Source organism: Zingiber officinale, chromosome 1A (genome assembly GCF_018446385.1).
Source record: "Zingiber officinale cultivar Zhangliang chromosome 1A, Zo_v1.1, whole genome shotgun sequence".
Taxonomy (NCBI): Eukaryota; Viridiplantae; Streptophyta; class Magnoliopsida; order Zingiberales; family Zingiberaceae; genus Zingiber; species Zingiber officinale.
The window spans coordinates 123,505,884-123,527,332 of NC_055987.1; the positions used below are offsets into that span (position 1 = coordinate 123,505,884).

Here is a 21,449-nt window from a genome sequence, read left to right on the forward strand (position 1 = left end):
GTTGATAAAAGGAAATTTCTATAATTTTAATTTAACAACATGTGAATAATTTTTCAAAGAGAAAATAAAATATCTCACCAATCTACAAATAAGGAAAGAGATTTAATCTCTTTCTTTAATCTTTTGTAGATCTTTTACAAGAGAGATATTTTAATTTTAATTCTCTTTAATAAATTATATCTTCCACATAATTAAAATTAAAATTCCTTTTTAATTTAATTTGGCCGACCCCACTAGCTTGGGTTCAAGCTAGGGCCGGCCACCCAATCTTATACCTAGGTCGGCCCTAGCTTGGTTCCCAAGCTAGCTTGGCCGGCCCCCTATTGGTGGGTATAGAAGGTGGGTATAGGTGGGTATAGTACTCTATAAATAAGAGGCTACGATAGGAACCGAGAGGAGGAATTTTTTTTGGTCTCCCGATAAAATTAAGCATCCTGTGTTCGCCCCGAACACACAACTTAATTTTATCAATAATAATTAATTCCACTAGAGAACTATTATTGAACTACCGCACCAATCTCAAATTACATTTTTGGGCTCCTTCTTATTATGAGTGTGTTAGTCTCCCTGTGTTTAAGATATTGAATGTCCACTAATTAAGTGAGTTACTGACAACTCATTTAATTAATATCTTAGTCCAAGAGTAGTACCACTCAACCTTATCGTCATGTCGGACTAAGTCCACCTGCAGGGTTTAACATGACAATCCTTATGAGCTCCTCTTGAGGACATTATCAACCTAGTATCTCTAGGACACAGTTTCCTTCTATAATCAACAACACACACTATAAGTGATACCATTTCTCAACTTATCAGGCTTATTGATTCATCGAACTAAATCTCACCCATTGATAAATTAAAGAAATAAATATCAAATATATGTGCTTGTTATTATATTAGGATTAAGAGCACACACTTCCATAATAACCGAGGTCTTTATTTCTTAATAAAGTCAGTATAAAAGAAACGACCTCAAATGGTCCTACTCAATACACTCTAAGTGTACTAGTGTAATTATATAGTCAAGATAAACTAATTCCTAATTACACTACGACCTCCCAATGGTTTGTTCCTTTCCATTTTGGTCGTGAGCTACTGTTTATAATTTATAAGGTACTGATAACATCATCTTCTATATGTGACACCACATACTATGTTATCTACAATATAAATTAATTGAACAACTACAAACAAATGTAGATAAATTGACCAAATGTGATTCTTTATTTAACATAAATGTTTACAAAAGCTTAGGCTTTCAGTATACACTCCAACAGCAAAGGTAACAAAAAGAGACTTATATCTAAATAAATTATTTAATATAAAAATACAGGAAGGTGAGACTGCCAGTCAGCTGCACGTGAGAATAAAAGATATACTCAATGAACTTCACACCATTAGCTACCAGATGGAGAACCGGGATCTAATCAAGTATGCTCTAAACGTGTTTCCTCGAAATGCACTGTGGGCACTCATTATGGATGCCTATAAGATTTCGAGGAATTTATCAAAATTAAAATTAGATGAACTATTTTATGAATTAGAACTACACGAACAAACTAACACCAAAATCGAGAAAGGTATTGCTCTTATTGCAGGGACATCAAAAGAAAAGTCCAAAACCAAACTTGAACCTGAAATTGTGTCTGACCAAGACTCAGAAGATGAAGAACACCTGGTGAAGTTGGTAAGAAAGATGTCACTAGGAGAAAGAAGAATTTCAGCAAGAAAGACATACAAAAGATCAACTCCACCTCTAATTCTAACAGCAAGAATGTGACCTGCTTCAGATGCAACAAGAAGGGGCACTACAAGACCGACTGCCAGAATTATAAGAAAAAGAAAGCCCTCAAAGAGATGTGGGACGAATCGTCCGAAGATGAATCAGATGGTGGAGAACCACAGCACACCAACTACCTCGCGCTGATGGCTTATGAATCAGGATCGGAGAACGAATCAGAAGACGGGTCTGAACTTGAATCGAGCCATAAGTCCGCACTCAATTCTGAAAGTTCCGATGAAGTACACTTTACTTTAAGTAAAAGTTTTTTTCAAAATTATTACATGTTTAAATAAGAAATTAACTAACTCTGAAAATTGCATAAATGAACTAACAAAAGAAAATAGCAAACTTAATGAACAATTAAAATCAAGTTCAATAACTAAACCAATTCAACCTGAAATCCCAACTCAAGTTGCAAAACTTGAGGAGGATAATGTCAGACTAAAAAATGAAATAATTGAATTAAGAGAACTACTACAAAAATTACAACTAGATCCAAGTACCTTAACATGATACTTTGATCACAAAGAGCTGTGTACAATAAGTCCGGACTTGGATACAAGTCCAGCTCAACCAACAAAACTTTTATTTCTTTAGTTAATCAAAATAAAAATCAAATTATGGCTTGGGTTCCAAAAGCGTGTCTAACCACGCAAGTAAGACTCAATCAATATTATTTACCTAAAGATAAAATTCATTACATAAATCAAAAGAAATCAAATGACTCTCCCTTAAATTCTAAATTAAAACTTCAAAAATAAATACAAATCAAAGGAAAAACCTTAAGTTAATTAAACCTAACTTAAAAGAATACAACATAAACACAAGCTATAACCAAGTATACTATAACTATAAAACAAATCGACGTAAACCCAAAATTTAAGCCCAAATGTTCAATAATTCAGGGGGAGACTCAAAATTAGTTGGCACCTCCAAAAATCAATAACTTACCCAGCTGGGTAATTAGGACTAGCCAAAATAGGGATAAAAATTTAACTTGACCAATAGTACTGGTGAAGTTTTAGATGATAGTAGGTTATGGAAACTCTGTCTATCCATGTCTAAGAAGATATGACTTCAACCTGATGCATTTGACTTAGTGGAACTAACTGTAGCTACCCTTTACGAATCCTAACTACTTAGACCAAGATTTTATACTAAGTTCAGTGGATAAGACTATTTGAAAAATCTCGAAGGAATGATTATTCTAATGATGTCCAGGTGACTCACCATAGCCAGAAGTTTATCCAAAGAATGTCTATTTGTTGAATCTAAAACTAAATTTGAATCTAACACAAAGTTAAACTAAACCCTCAAATTAAACTTAACTCATCTCATAAAATTATAAAATTCCCTAATTGAAAACGTAGATCGGGTGAGATGACTAAAGGACCTTAAATTTAAATTTTAAATTTTAAATTTAAATTTAAATTTAAAATTAATCTTAAAATTAAAAAATTTAAACTTAATGTTAAACTTAACTTATTCACCCTAATCGAATTCCAACTCATGTTCAATCTATATTAGTTTTTAACTCCTACATGTTGTAGGAAACTAAGTGGATATTAGACCGTGATTATTCCAAACACATGTCTGGCGATCACACCAAATTCATGTTGGTTAGTCCTAGGAAAACGTACCGGTTCCACTGTACAAAAAATTTTTGTACAAGTGTCAAACCTTTCCTTAAATAACCTATTGTGTTCTTTAGAAGTTAAATTAGGAATCACAGACGGAACTTAACATCATTGATTCCAAATTTAACTTATTTGTTCTTAATGGTTTAGATTTGAATCGCAAGCGGAACTTAACACTATTGATTCAAATCTACCTAAGTTATTAATTCCATAAATATTAATTTTCAAAATTGGCTTCTAGGACTGCATGGCGAGGCACATGGCCTTCTTGGATATGGGAGCAACCACCACCGCCTAGGCAAAGCCTTTTAAGGAAAGCTAATATTTATTTCCTTAAATAACTCTAGGTTAACCAAAATGAACAATCGAATCACAAATTCGAAAAAGAAGAAAACACAAACTCGAAAAAACTATTTCGAAAACTCTAGAAACATATGCCTCTTGTGTTTGGTATTTCCATAAATAACTATACAAAGAAAACTAGTATGATGTGGAAAACAATTACTAGTTATACCTTTCTTTGTAAGCAAAAATATCCTCTTGATCTTCTACCGTATTCCTCTTCTTATCTCGGACGTTGTGTGGGCAACGATCTTCCGAGACGAGAACCACCAAGCTCCTTCTTCTCCAAGCTAGATTCGGCCACCATTAATTCTCCATGAGAAGTAAAGATCCGGCCGCCACCACCAAGCTCCAAGGGATGCTAGAAACGAAGCCTTCTTTCTCTCCTTCTTCTCCTAGCTAGAACCGGCCACCATGGACTTCCCTTAAGTTGATGCCGCCGGCCACAAAGGAGGAAGAGAAAAGAAGGAGAAGAGGAGACCCTAGGGCCGGCCACACCAAGGAAGAAAAGAGAGGAAGAAAAGAATAGAGTCGTTCGCCATTAAGACACCTCTACCCCCTCTTTTATAATCCTTGGTCTTGGCAAATAAGGAAATTTTAATAAAAACTTCCTTAATTATTTTGCCATGAAAAAGAAAAAAATAATTAATTAAAAAACAATTTTCTTTTTCCAATTACATGGTCGTGCACTCCTTTCCCCAAAACAAGGAGAGTTTTAATTAAAACAAAAATTAAAACTTCCTAATTTGTTTTCGGAAATTTATAAAAAATTTCTCCAATAATTTTTCCCTTCATGGTGGGTTATAAAAAGGAAATTTTATAAATTAAAATCTTTCTTTTAAAAATGTGGATAATTTTTCAAAAGGAAAGTTATCTCTAAAAATTAAAATCTCCTTTCAATCTACAAATAAGGAAAGACATTAAATCTTTTCTTAATCTTTTGTAGAAACTTATAAAAGAGATATTTAATTTTTAAACTCTCTTTTAAATCATGAACATGGTTAAAAAAGGAAAGTTTTCTCAAAATTAAAATCTACCTTTCAATCTACAAATAAGGAAAGATTTCAAATCTTTTCTTAATCTTTTGTAGAAAGCTATAAAAGGAAAGATTTAGATTTCAAACTCTCTTTTAAAACCATGATATCCACATAAGAAATAATTTTAATAAAAACCCCTTTTTAATATGATGTGGCTGGCCACCTAAGCTTGTGCTCCAAGCAATTGGTCGGCCACCTTAAGGCTCAACCTTTTGTCTTGGTCGGCCCTAAGCTTGAGCTTCAAGCTTGGCTTGGCCGGCCCCTATAGGTTGGGTAAGAAGGTGGGTATGTGGTGGGTATAAATCTCTATATACAAGAGGCTACGATAGGGACCGAGAGGAGGAATTAGTTTTGGTCTCCCGATGAAATTAAGCATCCCGTGTTCGCCCCGAACACATAACTTAATTTCATCAATAATAATTAATTCCACTAAAGAACTATTATTGAACTACCGCACCAATCCCAAATTACATTTTGAGCTCCTTCTTATTATGAGTGTGTTAGTCTCCTTGTATTTAAGATGTCGAATGTCCACTAATTAAGTGAGGTACTGACAACTCATTTAATTAATATCTTAGTCCAAGAGTAGTACCACTCCACCTTATCGTCATGTCAGACTAAGTCCACCTACAGGGTTTAACATGACAATCCTTATGAGCTCCTCTTGGGGACATTATCAACCTAGATCACTAGGACACAGTTTCCTTCTATAATCAACAACACACACTATAAGTGATATCATTTCCTAACTTATCGGGCTTATTGATTTATCGAACTAAATCTCACCCATTGATAAATTAAAGAAATAAATATCAAATATATGTGTTGGACCCCGTGGTAGTTTTGATGTGATCAACCAAGTTAGTTAGGTCCTGCGTTTTGTCTGAACCCTGTGTCTGAGTGTGCAAGAACTTAGGAGCGCAGGAAGTCGAGCGGAAGACGCAGCTAGCAAGAAGGACGGCACGGGAAGGGAGTCGACGGGCTCGGTGCATCCGAAGGACGAAAGAGCTGCGGAAGAGTACTCCGGTGGAGCGAGAAGAACGTGCGCGATGTTCGAGGGACGTGAAGCCGGACGGAAGACTGCTCGAGGAGAAGGCTGGGAACTGGGTTCGGGTGAGCCATATTCCGGATGGCCGCAATCACCCAAGGAGCCGAACCGGAGCAAGTCAACTGGAGTTGACTTATCAACGGTTCGGTCGACCGAACCCCATGATCGGTCAACCGAACCCCAATCCTCAGAAAACCAACCGCTGGTGACACGTCAGAAGCCACGTCAGCAAGCCAGCCGTTGGGGGACTGATCGGTCGACCGAACCTCTTGATCGGTTGACCGAACCAACGTTTATCCAGAGACTCAGTCGAGCGTTTTGATCGGGCCAACGCAGTGGAAGACCATTGGCCGATCGGTCGACCGAACACAATGATCGGTCGACCGAACCTGAGCTCGATCCACAGAGACTGCACCTGGACCGAAAGATGGGCAGGTACAGCAGGTTCAGTCGACCGAACCTGGGGATTGGTCGACCGATCCCTCTTGAGTCAAACCTGATCCCGAAGATCAGGTTAACAGATAGACTCTAGAACCCCTATATAAAGGGAGTCTCGGGTAGCTATTGAAGTACAACGAATACGAACGAAATAGCAACTCTAGTAATCTCTGTTTAAGCAACTACTGTGTTGTCAAAGTATAAAAGACTTCTCCGCCTTCTGAGGAATTTTTCTTACTGCGCTTTTCTTACTGCCCTGGATTAACAACCCTCTTGGTTGTAACCAGGTTAATTTCTGTCTCCTTTTATTTCTGTAGTTGAGTTTATATTGTTGCTTTATTTTAAGAGTTGAAAAGCTTTGAGGAGGGTATAATTTTTATTTGCAGGCAATTCACCCCCCTCTTGCCAGCCCCCGCTGCGCCTACAAGTGGTATCAGAGCCCAACAACCTCAGAGGGACTAACCGCCATCTAAAGCACAAAGATCAGAACAATGGCCGACGGAACATCCATCCCCCGAAGTTCGACGGAGATTTCGCTACATGGAAGCAAAAAATGGAGGTATTCTTTAAAACAAATTTTGATATTTTAATTACTATGAAATATGGTTTTGCAGCTCCTAAAGATAAAGAAGAAAACACGTGGAGCAAAAAGGAGCAAGTCGACTTCGTCGCCAACGGAAAAGCGAAATTCCACCTCCTCAACGTTCTGCCACCTCAGGAGGTAAGCCGGATCGGAAGTTACGACTCCGCGAAAGATCTCTGGGAGAAATTCCTGGAGCTTCACGAAGGTACATCCGAAGCGAAGCTAGCTAGGCGCGACGTCCTCCGGAACCAGTTGACGAACCTCCGGATGAACCAAGGCGAGAAGGTAGCGCAGCTCCAAGCAAGGATCAAAGAGCTGATCACGCAACTAACCAATCTTGGAGAAGAGGTAACAAACCGGGACTCTATCCGGTATGCACTCAATGCCTTCCCCAGAACTCCAGAGTGGGCCTCCTTAGTAGATGCATACTACATCTCTAAGGACCTCGAGGTAAGTACTTTAGAACAATTATTTTCCACTTTTGAACTTCACGAATCTCGAGTTTCAGAGTCCAATGGAGTAGAGAAGTCCAGTCAAAACATTGCCTTAAAGGCAAAAATGAATAGTTATGACTCCGAAGCCTCGGTCGACGAATCAGAAGCGGCACTTCTGGTAAAACACTTCAATAAATTTTTTAATACTAATAAGTTTAGCTTGTAGATGCATCAACGAAAGAAAAAGACGATTCGTTGCTACAACTGCAACGAAAAGGGGCACATCAAGGATGACTGCCCCAAATTGAAGTGCAAGCAAAAGGAGAAGACAAATACCAAGTACAAGAAACCAAATTCCTCCAAGCACAAAAATCTAAAGGCGACATGGGATGACTCTTCATCCTCCGAGTCAGAAGTCGAAGAATTCTCGAGACTAGCACTGATGGCCAACCATCAGCTAGAAGAAATATCTAGCTCAGAAATGAGCATTGATGAAGGGGGAGGAACATCAGAAGAAGAAAGCAGCAGTGAAGGGGGAGCGTCACCAGACCAGGTAAGTAAGGTACGCAATCTAACCCCAACTCAATCTTTTAAATTTATCAAGTCTCTTTCTAGAGAGTTAGATCAATTAGAAAAAAAGAATGCTGAACTAAAGTTGAACCTAGCAAGAGCATGCCCGTTAGAAATGTATGATCATCTAAAATCAGAAAATGATAAATTAAAATTAGAAATTGAAAAATTAAAAACTGATGCATGCTTAAATAGATTTCCAAAATCAAAAGTTAGAATTTATGGAAAATTGAATTGGTACATTAAACAACATCAGGGTCAACTTAGGAAAATTCCTAAAAGTTATATACCCCCTAAGTTTTTAAAAAATCCTGTAGGAAGGAACATTTACTGGGTTCCAAAATCTGTACTTGATTAATTTTTCTTATTAAAAGCTTACAGTGAGAAAATTAAACTTTGAGTTTCTTTATGGAAGCTTTGTCTAAGGAAGTGGTTGTTGTTCCAATAACCAAGAAGGCCTAGTGCCTCGCCACGACCTGGAAGCCGAAATATCGAAATAAAAATATTTAATTAACCTTCTGATAAAAACATTAATATTAGAATTAAATAATGCTTTAAAAAAATTTTAAACATATCCTTAAGAACTCTTTAAATTTTTTTTCTAGAAAAATTGTTTCTTGAAATTTTAACTTAGAAATTTTTTTTTAACACTTAGAAATTAAGTTAAACCTAATTCAACTTCTGTAACTTGTTTGTCCCCATTTTTGCTGTGATCAAAGGGGGAGAATAAAGAAAAGTACAAGTTTAGGGGGAGTTAGGAAGTTTAAATTTTTAATATTTTTTCTAAATAGTGTTACAATTTTACTTATTGCAAAACTTATGCTTAATATGCTAGTTTAGTAATTTTTCTTTAAAATTACTTCTTGTGTCTGTTTTACCCTAACTTGAACTTGGGTGATACACATCAAAAAGGGGGAGATTATTGGACCCCATGGTAGTTTTGATGTGATCAACCAAGTTAGTTAGGTCCTGCGTTTTGTCTGAACCCTGTGTCTGAGTGTGCAAGAACTTAGGAGCGCAGGAAGTCGAGTGGAAGACGCAGCTAGCAAGAAGGACGGCACGGGAAGGGAGTCGACGGGCTCGGTGCATCCGAAGGATGAGAGAGCTGCGGAAGAGTACTCCGGTGGAGCGAGAAGAACGTGCGCGATGTTCGAGGGACGTGAAGTCGGACGGAAGACTGCTCGAGGAAAAGGTCGGGAACTGGGTTCGGGTGAGCCCTATTCCGGATGGCCGCAATCACCCAAGGAGCCGAATCGGAGCAAGTCAACTGGAGTTGACTTATCAACGATTCGGTCGACCGAACCCCATGATCGATCAACCGAACCCCAATCCTCAGAAAACCAACCGCTGGTGACACGTCAGAAGCCACGTCAGCAAGCCAGCCGTTGGGGGACTGATCGGTCGACCGAACCTCTTGATCAGTCGACCGAACCAACGCTTATCCAGAGACTCAGTCGAGTGTTTTGATCGGGCTAGCGCAGAGGAAGACCGTTGGCCGATCGGTCGACCGAACACAATGATCGGTCGACTGAACCTGAGCTCGATCCACAGAGACTGCACCTGGACGGAAAGATGTTCAGGTACAGCAGGTTCGGTCGACCGAACCTGGGGATTGGTCGACCGATCCCTCTCGAGTCAAACCTGATCTTGAAGATCAGGTTAACAGATAGACTCTAGAACCCCTATATAAAGGGGGTCTCGGGTAGCTATTGAAGTACAACGAATACGAACGAAATAGCAACTCTAGTAATCTCTGTTTAAGCAACTACTGTGCTGTCAAAGTGTAAAAGGCTTCTTCGCCTTTTGAGAAGGAATTTTTCTTACTGCGCTTTTCTTACTGCCCTGGATTAACAACCCTCTTGGTTGTAACCAGGTTAATTTCTGTCTCCTTTTATTTCTGTAGTTGAGTTTATATTGTTGCTTTATTTTAAGAGTTGAAAAGCTTTGAGGAGAGTATAATTTTTATTTGCAGGCAATTCACCATCCTCTTGCCAGTCCCCGTTGCGCCTACAATATGTGCTTGTTATTATATTAGGATTAAGAGCACACACTTCCATAATAACTGAGGTCTTTGTTCCTTTATAAAGTCAGTATAGAAGAAACGACCTCTAATGGTCCTACTCAATACACTCTAAGTGTACTAGTGTAATTATATAGTTAAGATAAACTAATATCTAATTACACTACGACCTACCAATGGTTTGTTCCTTTCCATCTTGGTTGTGAGCTACTATTTATAATTTATAAAGAACTGATAACACGATCTTCTGTGTGTGACACCACACACTATGTTATCTATAATATAAATTAATTGAACATCTACATTTGGTATATAAATGTAGACACTTGACCAATGTAATTCTTATAAATGTTTATACAAAAGCTAGACTTTTAGTATACACTCTAACAATTCACTCAATTAATATATAAAAATTTAGGAATAGTTACCTTTGGAAACAACGAGCTTATCATCTTCCTCGCTTTCGGACAGAAACACATTACATTACAACTTTAAAATAAGGAGAAATTTGCATGCAGTCCCTATTGACAAACATAATTTTACATGCAATTCCTATTGGAACAAATCTTTATTTCCACTCTCCAGTCAAATATACTTACCTAATTGCCCCTGATATTTTAAGTATAAAAAGTCTAAAAATGAGTATAGCTCTTTTTAAATTTAGTACATTAAATTAGAATTTTGTATATTTTCTATCAAATTGAGCATGATTCTTTTTTCACCTTAATTGGATAGAAAATATACTAGATTTTCTTTAAATGATACTTAATTGGATGGAAAAATACTAGATTTTCTTTAAATAATGCTAAATTTAGAAGAAATTATATTAAATAGAAAAAAAAAGTAGTACTCAATTTAATAGAAAATATACTCGATTCTAGTTTGAAGTGCTGGATTTAATAGGAATTATACTCATTTTTAGACTATTTATACCTAAAAAATATGAAAGATAATTTTAATAGAAATATACTCGAATATACTAGATTTTCTTTAAATGATACTCAATTAAATAAAAAAATATACTAGATTTTCTTTAAATGATACTTAATTGGATAGAAAATATACTATATTTTCTTTAAATAGTATTGAATTTAGGAAAAATTATATTAAAATAGGAAAAAATCATGCTCAATTTAATAAAAAATATACTCGATTCTAGTGTAAAGTGCTGACTTTAAGAGGAATTATACTTATTTTTAGACCTTTTGTACCTAAAAAATCTGAGGAGCAATTAGGTAACAATATCTGTACGAAGAAGTTGAAGTAAACAAAACTTTACATACAGGGAGTGGAAACAAAGTTTTTTATGAGTGAGGATTGCATGTAAAATTTAAATTATGATTGAGAATTTTTTTCTACTTTACTCTTAAAATAACATAAAACAAAATAATTAATATTATATAATCTTAATTACATTATAATGATGACTACCCCTTAAAATAACATAAAACAAAATAATTAATATTATATAATCTTAATTATATTATAATGATGACTACCCCTTAAAATAACATAAAACAAAATAATTAATATTATATAATCTTAATTATATTATAATAATGATTACCCCTCACCAAATGTAATCTTAAGGTTGAAGAGTTGGATTATAATAATAAACATACCAAGAAAAATTAAATTGAAAAAAAAAAAATATTAGCTGCTCATGGAACGTGAAAGGTAAGATGTGCACCCAAAATCTTATCGGCGTAATCAGATAATCGGGAATTTAAAAAACTATGTAGGACGATGCTGATGGTTATGCCTGGGTTGAGTCCCTGCCAAGGTTGGCACAGCCTAGGAGAGCCACTCCGGCATGATCTGCACCGCTGGCAAAGCTAGGTACGACAGGAGACGACTATTGTTATTTGGAGCACAAATGAATCGAGCTTTTCAACCGGTTCAAAAAAATACTTAATTTGTATTTCAAATTATCAAATTTGAAGATATATTTTTTTTAATCCGAAAGATTATTCACGAACTGCAAATAAATCAAACTCAAACCAAATTCTCTATTTATTTTTACACAATTTTAATTTAAATATATTTAAATTAAAACTCGAATAACTGCAACAAAACTCAAATTTAAAATTTCAAACTGTAGTTTAGTTTAATACTTTAATTCTACTAGAATCCAAGTTCAAAAAACTCTAATCAAACTGGAGGTCCAATTTCATTTCGAACTAAACTCCAGCAAAAAATCGAATGTCTATATATATATATATATATATATATATATATATATATATATATATATATTAAAACTTGAATATTGATATCTTAATAGTATTCAATTCAGCTCATTTCCACCCTATTTGCGCGGGCTCTCTCTCTCTTCAGCTAGTCATTTCCATCCCCCCTCTCTCTCTCTCTCTCTCTCTCTCTCTCTCTCTCTCTCTCTGAATTCATCACCTAAGGGCATTCATAATAGCTTGGAATATTTCTCCAAATATTTGTACACCCTATTTCCACATCAACTTTTAAATATCTCACTATTCAAATATTTCAACTTTCACAATGAAATATCTCACCATCTAAATATTTATGGGTCCCACCAATCAAATATCTCACTCTCAAATATCCCACTCTCAAATATCCTCAACTTCACAATCAAACCTCCCACCAATCAAATATTTATGGGTCCCATAACCATTTTATTAACTTACATATATTTTTATATTTAAATAAAATTAATATATATTTTTAATATATTTCGTCTATCATTTATTCATAAATATATTTTAGACAATTATTCAATATAATTTTTTTTAATATTAATATTTTATTTAAATGAAAACAATACAACATCGAGCGTACACATTTTAAAAAAAAAAACTACAACATAGTTCAAATATTTCACAAAATCAGAATTGAATAACTAAATATTTCATATATAATAAATTAGTTATTTACTTGTCACGATGACATATTTCCCAGATGTGTTCAACCAAATCATGACGAAGTTGATGATGCACCTGAGTATCACGTAACTCGGAATTTCTTCAAATGTATTCAGCAAATTCATTGGTTGAGCCATAATTCGCTGTGATTGTATCTTGTTCTTCGCGATCCCAAATCGATATTGCATGACCTTCGTCCTCCACAATCATGTTGTGTAAAATAATGCACGTATACATGATTTCTTTGCATTTGTCCATAAATCAATGTCGCTCTGGACCTCTTATAATTGCCCAACGAACTTAGAATACCCCAAATGCCCGCTCGACATCTTTTCTTGCAGCATCTTGTCTTTCCTTAAATTTAATTCTTTTCGGATCCTGACGGCAGGAAAAACTCTTGACGAAAGTGGCCCATTCCGGATATATATCATCTGTTAGGTAGTACCCTTTTGTATATTGTGTACCATTCACAATAAAATTAACTTCCGGTGCATTTTCTTTCAAGACATCATTAAAAATAGGTGACTCATTAAACACATTGATGTCATTGCGAGATTCAGCAACTCCAAAAAAATGCATGCCATATCCACAAATCGATAGATGCGACTGCCTCAAGCACAATTGTTGGATAGCCATGATCACCTCGCGTGTACTGTGCCCTCCATGCAACCGGACAATTTTTCCAGGCCCAATGCATGCAATCAAGACTTCCTAACATCCCAGGGAAACCATGCTTTTGTTCATGCATTTCAAGCAAACGAGTGATGTCAGTTGCATTGGGTTTTCTTAAGTACTCACCTCCGTATATTTGTATCACACATTAGCAAAAGTTGGACAAGCATTTGAGAGCAGTTGTTTCACCCATTCGCAAGTACTCATCAAATTGATCGGCAGAACCTCCATATGTCAGTTGACGGATAGCCGCCGTGCATTTTTGAAGCGGCGACAGACCTTTTCTCCTTGCTGCATCTTCCCTTCATTTAAAAAATCCACTAGGATGATTTTCCAAATCAGTGACTATGCGCAAAAATAACTCTTTTATCATTCGGAATCATCTTTGGAACATATCATCAGTATACACCGGCTCAACACAGAAATAATCATTGACAAGTCGAGTGTATCCAGCTACACGATCTCTATTAATTGTTCTTCTTCTTTGTGTACTCCCATGATAATCTTGCACGAATTCAGCTACTCTAAATTGATTGTGTACTACCATCATAAATAACGCCTCACCGGGATCTGATATTGTAGGCCTCGTTATGTCTTCAGGAATATTATGACGAACTTGAGAACCTTCTTCACTAGAATTTTCGTCGTTACTTAGAGAATTGAACAAATCCATTTATCTCTAAATTTTTGATAGACAATGAGTAAGAAAATGTTGAAAATAGATGAAAGAAAGGATGTATATATAGAGAAAAATTGAACGTTACCCAACGTTTATTTTTCTGGACGTTGTGTTTTCGAACATTACCTTTTATTTTATTTCTAAGTTTTTAAAGTTTTGATTTTACCTTAATTAAAAAAATATATAAATTGTAAATAGTGGCACCCACTTTTAATATTCTGATTTCGAACGTTTATTTCTCTAAATTTTTTAATGTTCCGATTTTTATTAAAAAAAAAGTCACCCACTTTTTTGGGTGGGACCCACCGTATTTATTTAAAAAAATTATAAATAGTGGCAGTCCGCCAAAATGGTGGGCCCGACAAGGGGAAATCACCTGGCACTGATGAGTGTCCAGTGATTTCCATTACCCCATCAAATATCCCCTACAATAGGGGATATTTGGGAGTAGGGGATATTTGGAGAAATATCCCCTCCAAATATCCCCATTGGAGATGTTCTAAGAAAATGCAGTCCTCGAAGTACGGAACAAAATAAGAATATCACGAATCTCGCAAAAATAAACAATGGAATTATGAACCATCAACATCTGACACTGAGTGCATACCTCCTTTATGTGCTAGCCACTATTTCAATGGCTAGTAGCCGTCCGTGATTTATGTCCTCCGTGTTGGCCCTGGGACGGATTGACGGGGACGCTGGAGGCAAGCGTATTCACCTTTTGCCACAATAATCTGAGAGCTTTTCGTCCCGACATAACATTGATTTGGCTAATATGGGGAAAAAAATATTACAATGTAAATTGCAATAAAGTCAAAAGTCGAGAAAAAAATCCTCTCTTGCATTAGTTAATTATAATTTTCTAATTTAATTTTTTTCTCTTGCATTAGTTAATTATAATTTTCTAATTTAATTTTTCATAGATGATCATAAGACCGATCGTGTGAGATCATTGGGATGACAAATTCTACCTTTTATTACAATAATCCGAGTGCTTTTCAAATTTATAAAAAACTTAAAGAATATATATCTAAAAAAATTCTAAAAGAGCTACAATCCCATAGGCGGATAAGTTGGGGACAATAAGGACAATCAACAAAGTATCTTTTAAGGCGATAAATAAGTCGAGTTCAAAGTTATTTGATTCGGTATTTGAGTAAAAGTCAAGTTTAAAATAAATTAAGTCTTTAAAATAATTATTTAAACTTGGCTTGGTTAGGGAAGTAAACAAGTCATACCGAGTCAAGCTTTGGATGTTCAAGCTTGTTTGATAAATTAACCGAATCAAGCCGAATCTAAAATGAACCAAGTCTTTGAAATAACTGTTCAAGCTTGACTTACTTATTTTTGATAAATTTAAGCTTAATTTGTTTAGATATTATCAAACTTTCAATTTAAGCTTCACTTAGCTTGATTCATTTAGATGTTATTGAGCTCTTAATTTAAACTTATTTGATTGTTTGAAACTTTTACTTGTTTAATTATTTAAATGATTATGAACTTGATAATTCAAATTTATTTATTTATTTTTTAAAATTGTTTATTTATCATGTTGATAAGAGTTTTATTAATGAACATGGTTCAGAAAAATTGTTCACGAATATTATTCATGAACATTGTTCACAGACGTTATTCATGAACATTAACGAGCTGAACACATGTGTTTAACGAATTGTTCAAACTTATTTATTTAATCGATCTTATGTGTATTAAACAAACATAAACAAACTCTTACTAAATTGAGGACTAAGTTTAATAGTTTATTCATGAACGTAGTTCGTTTACAACCATAGCCTTGGTTTATTTTTTATAAGTTTGAACTTGTTTGAAACTTGACTTGAACTTAATTTATTAAGATGTCATCGAGCTCTCAATTCAAGTTTGACTTAAACTTGACACGACTTTAATTCATTTAGATGTTATCGAACTATTAATTTAAGCTTATTTGGTCATTTAAAATTTTATTGATTATTGAATTTGATAATTCAAACTTATTTATTTATTTTATTTTATTATTTTATTTATTAAGCATATTGATAACAATTTTATTAATAAACATGGTTCGTGAACATTGCTCACAAATGTTATTCACGAATATTAATAAACTGAACACATATATGTTTAAACTTGTTTATTTAATTTAACAGAGTTGTTCAAACTTGTTTATTTAATTGATCTTATATATATTGAACGAACACAAATAAGTTCTTACCAAATCGAATACCAAATTTATTCATGAATGTTTGTTCATTTACAACCCTACTAACACGCCATGGAATCACAAGATTAACATTCATTAACACCCCTTTTGATCCTAACCACCTTGGTCTAATCAATTTATATGCCAACAACTGTGCGTTTTTAAACTGCCAGTACAAACCATCGTGCTCATTTCTTAAGCGAATGTGAAGTTCCATGTATAACACAATCAATAAACCTATTAACAATGTGACAACAGTTGATTGCTCGTCTTCAACGTTCCTAGACCAACACAGAGGAGGTAAATTACAGATGACTACTAGTCATTAATGTCATAGTCATTAATGTCATAGCTAAGACATGGGAAAAAACACTAAACCTATTACCAATCACATATGACAACTAGGACTGTAAATGAACCAAGCGTTCATGAACAAGCTTGGTGTTCTGCTTGGTAAGAGCTTGTTTATGTTCGTTCAATATACATAAGATTAATTAAACAAACAAGTTTGAACAACTCGTTAAGCTAAACAAACAAGCTTGAACATACATGTATTCAGCTCGTTAATGTTCGTGAACAACGTTCGTGAACAATGGTCGTGAACAACGTTCATGAACAATGTTCATAAACCATATTCATTAATAAAGCTCTTTTCAATATGCTAAATAAACAATAAAATAAATAAATAAAGTTAAATTATCAAGCTCAATATCCAATCAAACAACTAAAACTTTCAAACAATCAAACAAGCTTGAATTGAGAGCTTGATAACATCTAAATGAACCAAGCTCGAACCAAGCTCAAGCCAAGCTTGAATTGAGAGCTTGATAACATCTAAACGAACCAAGCTCAAGCCAAGCTTCAAACAAGCTCAAGCTCATAAAAAATAAACCAAGCCAAGCTTGAACACTCATTTCAAAAGCTTGGTTCATTTTAAGCTCGGCTCGGCTTGGTTACCTTATCAAACAAGCTTGAACACCCCAAAGCTCGACTCGGCTCGGCTTGTTTATAACCCTAATGACAACTAGCCTATTAACAATGAAACGAGCACTAGTGGTATATAGGGCAGTAACTGAACATTAATTTGCATGATTCTTTTGACTTAGAGGGTGAGATTTAGTTGAGGGTGCAAGTGAATTGACCTATGAATGAAATGTCTATAATCATCTTTTGGGCTTGAGAATTAATAAATAAAAGACAATATCTATCTAGACTACATTTCAGGAAGCCAGTAGCAAAAAAATGTGTGCATATTAGCATGTTGTGTTGTTTAGCATAGATAAGCTTTTGATCACAAAGATTTAGGCACAGGCATATGCACACATCTTTTTTAGCAATGACCACATCCTGGCCTATCCCTCACATTCATGTCGATAATGCAGTTCCTGAACAACAAATTTTATGTGTTGCTCTCAAATAATTCACAAAAAAAAAAAAAAAAAAAAAAAAAAAGAATCTGAGTTTACCTGATTTTTGTGTTTTGACCCACTCCACCAGGAACCTTTACCCTTTTCCAATAGGGAAGCAGTTTCTTCTCCGGTCACATATGTATTCGCACCAAACATTAATGTATTCTGAGAAGATCCAGCAAAGATAATATATGCTAACAAAAGTTCATCTCAAATAACTTCTGTCTATCAAGAATTCAGCTATCAGTTTCACGTTTGAAAGTAGTTTTGCTAACCTTGAGTTCGGCAGCACAGCCAACAATGCGCACACACACAAATGTATTCAATTGCACACTTATACAAAAAGCATCCATGAGAAATAACCGCTGCCTCTGGGCTCCTAATGGTGCTGCTTGAAAAAACTGCAAGACATGCTTCTAGTACTAGTAATGTAGCACTGCCTATTTATCGGACATCGTAGTATTCTGCAATATCTTGGGCCAAGTGTCAAACCTCTGGTTGATTCCATCTTTTTCACTATATATCATCATGTGTTCCCATAGTACCAGATCAACGACCATATACATGCCAGTCAGCCACATGACCCAAGCCATGTGGTAGATTTTCCCATATTACTAATAAGTTCAGATTAAAATACTATATTGTCAGTAATTTAGAGTTTATCCACCACAAATTCATTAAGAATATATTCAGTGTCTTCAAGGTAGACTTTTGCATGGGGATATTGAAATTAAGCAATTTGTTTTAGGCACAGCAAAATGAAAGGAAGAGTTCCAGACAAGAGTTGTATACATAAAAAATGGAGTAAAGTCACACCATACAACCCTGAATGTCAATCAACATCAACCTAAGATTATTCATAGTAAACCTAGAAGATACAATACATTTCCGCCCAAAGTAGACGCATTGTATGTTTAGATAGGCTACACATGTGTGTTTCATGAAATTCAAGATCTGCTAGTTCAACATGATTATCCCAAGAAGCAAATATGAAACAAAGATGTCGGTTGGTTAATATAACTCACAGGCATGTCAAAACTGCTTTCTCTTGCTCTTCAATATCTTGTCCTTCTTGGCATAGACATAGGAGAAACCAACAAGAAACATACCAAACAGGGAAAGTGAGGCCCATGGGAAGGGTGGATCCTTGAAACAGACGAGTGAAGCCTCCTGCTTTTGTGATGCCTCATAAACTAGTGTGTGGATGGCATATAAATCATGATCCGATGACCGCATGAAGTACATGGCTTTGTCAAAATCAAAGTGGGAGACAACAGAAACAACCTTTTCCAGCTTGTACTTGAGCAAGTTCCACCTTTGAACAAACTCAATGTGTTTATTTTCCTTAAGCAGCCTACTATGTCCGCCATGTGCAGCCAAAGATTGCAATACATCAATGGCACTTGTAATTGTGTAATTCAATGTGGTAAGAAGAACATTCCTCCGTGCTGCATCTCTCTGAGCAAATGACAGAGATAAAGAATCGGAGAAGGGGCCAAATGGAGTTTGACCAACACTCCAAGTGTAATCAACCAATGTATTGTTATGTTGTTGGCTCCATAACTGGTGAGTAGATGAAACTCCCCACATACTCTGAAGCACAGAGCCCACAATTGGACGGTCCAGGTTGCGCGTTTGTGTAAGCACATGCCGACCATTGCAGCTGTAATCACTTACTGTCTGTGAGTTCTTGGTTCTCACAGCAACAACCATATTTCTAAATGCAACTGACTGGTGATACCGATCGAGCAAAAGGAGCTTGTCATAATCTAAATCAAAAACATAAACTGGAAGGATTTTTCCATAATCTTGTTCATCAGGAATTCGTGCAGCACGGTGCACTTCTTCGACAGAGTCTGAAAGAATCTGATGCAAGCGCTTTGAGTCCAAATATTCACTCACAATTAGAGTGTAATTTTCAAAAAGGAAGCGTGAAGTGTATGAACTCATAGATCGGCTAATTGCAAAAGAGCAAATTGGGCACTCTGAAAACTTCACACTATATGATTTGAACAACAAAGATTGCCCTTTGTAAGCAAGCTCACTTTCTAGCAGTGTCTGTTTGATAATGCTCCAGTCAAATCCGCTAGCATCTGCAATAGTTCCGTGAACATGGATCAATCGAATCAGGAGGGAGTTCTCATAGACGACAGGAATTCTCAGAGAAGGTACCAGCAGGGCTCGGTACGCACTAAGGACCACAGAGGCAAGGTCTGACATTAGGGTCCTTTCAGGTCTCGATCGCCCATGGAGTGAAGCCAGAGGGTGGAATTCGCCTCGGGGGATCACACCCTCGCCAGATATTGCCGGCCCATAGTCCACCGGTCCAGCAGCAAGGTCAATCCATACATACCTTTCTTTCCCAGTCCATAGAGTTCCCAAACACTTGGTGAAGGCCAAAGAGGGATCCCTGGAGTCAGCGGAATAGGCATATGGTTTGGATTGAGGCCCAAGATTCAGAAAGTAAATATAGATTCCTGGGGCATAATTCAAATTTTCTTTCTGAAAATCCTGCTCAATGATGCGGTCGACTGTGGAATACGGAACAGAGAGAAGGGCCGTTCGGTAGAGTGGTGAGGTGGAGGATTCAATGTGAGATCGGATCGCGTCCGATATCTTCGATCCCAGAAGTGACAGATCGGCTTCCAAGTGAAGAGTGTGCCTGACTGCGAGATGGTGGGGGGTGGCGCCGATAACGTTGAAGCGGTCTGAGATGATGGCCGCTGCAACGAAGGATTTGAGGAGAGCAGGGGCGGCGGTGGAAAAGGTGCCCACGAGCTTCACATAAACAGGAACCGAGACGCTGTATGAAAGGAACTCGGAGATGAGGTCGGAGGAGGGGACGTCTGCCGCGAGCGACCGCTTGAGGGACCCGGGAAAGGCAGAAAAAGAATCATTGGTGGCGGAAGGGTCACGGCGGGCCTCTGAGTCGAGGAAGGTGTTCAGACCGAGGGTCGCCGCTTCCGCCGAAAAGGAAGCGAGCGCGACCAAGAAGAATACGGAAAATAGGGTTTGGGACATCGCCCGAGTCGATACTCGATCGGGATGGGTGGAGGATCAGGGCTCCGAAGGAGGCGATTGTTAGGGTTTTGATGGAATCATTGATGCCCCGGAGAAAAGCGAGTAATAGCCATGACTCGGCCGAATGGAGCTGAGTTGTGGCAGTCTGACTCGATGTGACTTGAGACTCAAATAGAACCGTTCAGAATATCGCACGATTTAATTCTATGTGTTTTTTAAGGAAAAAATATCTTTAATCCCTATATTTTTTATCTAATAGTATTTTTCTTTCTGTATTTCAAAAACACATTTAATTCTCGTAACATTTAAAAAAATATAAAAAATAATTATATCCTCATCTTTTCAATATATTCAATATATATATATATATATATATATATAATAATGATATTATGCGCGTACTTAATTTATGGTGTCTGGCGCAACAGTAAACGTGGCATTCCACTCGTTTGTTTTTTTTCTTTTATTTTTCTTTTCTCTGTCACGTCATTTGATATTTCCTATTATTTTCTAAACCTAACTTTTCATCGACGAAGTTCCCGCGACGCCGCTCACACCTCGACGTTCCTCTACCTCTCTTGTCGATCCCTGCCATCTTTCATCGTTGTCGTTGTCGTCGCTGTCTGTCGAGAGCCCCCTTCTTCGCAACAGTAAATCCTCGCAGCCCTCGCCTCGGCGT

At 36.4% G+C, this 21,449-nt stretch overlaps 1 protein-coding gene across 1 annotated transcript; it reads right to left on the reverse strand.

Moving 5' to 3' along the window:
• Positions 1-18,508: 18,508 nt before the first annotated feature.
• LOC122030291 lies at positions 18,509-20,930 on the reverse strand. The gene has a single exon (XM_042589473.1). It carries the CDS (start codon positions 20,768-20,770, stop codon positions 18,782-18,784), a length of 1,989 nt encoding a protein of 662 aa, XP_042445407.1. The 5' UTR covers positions 20,771-20,930; the 3' UTR covers positions 18,509-18,781.
• Positions 20,931-21,449: the final 519 nt, after the last annotated feature.

Coding starts and splice junctions, on each gene's coding strand:
- LOC122030291 (XM_042589473.1), bottom strand. CDS start 20,770: ATGTCCCAAACCCTATTTTCCGTATTCTTCTTGGTCGCGCTCGCTTCC.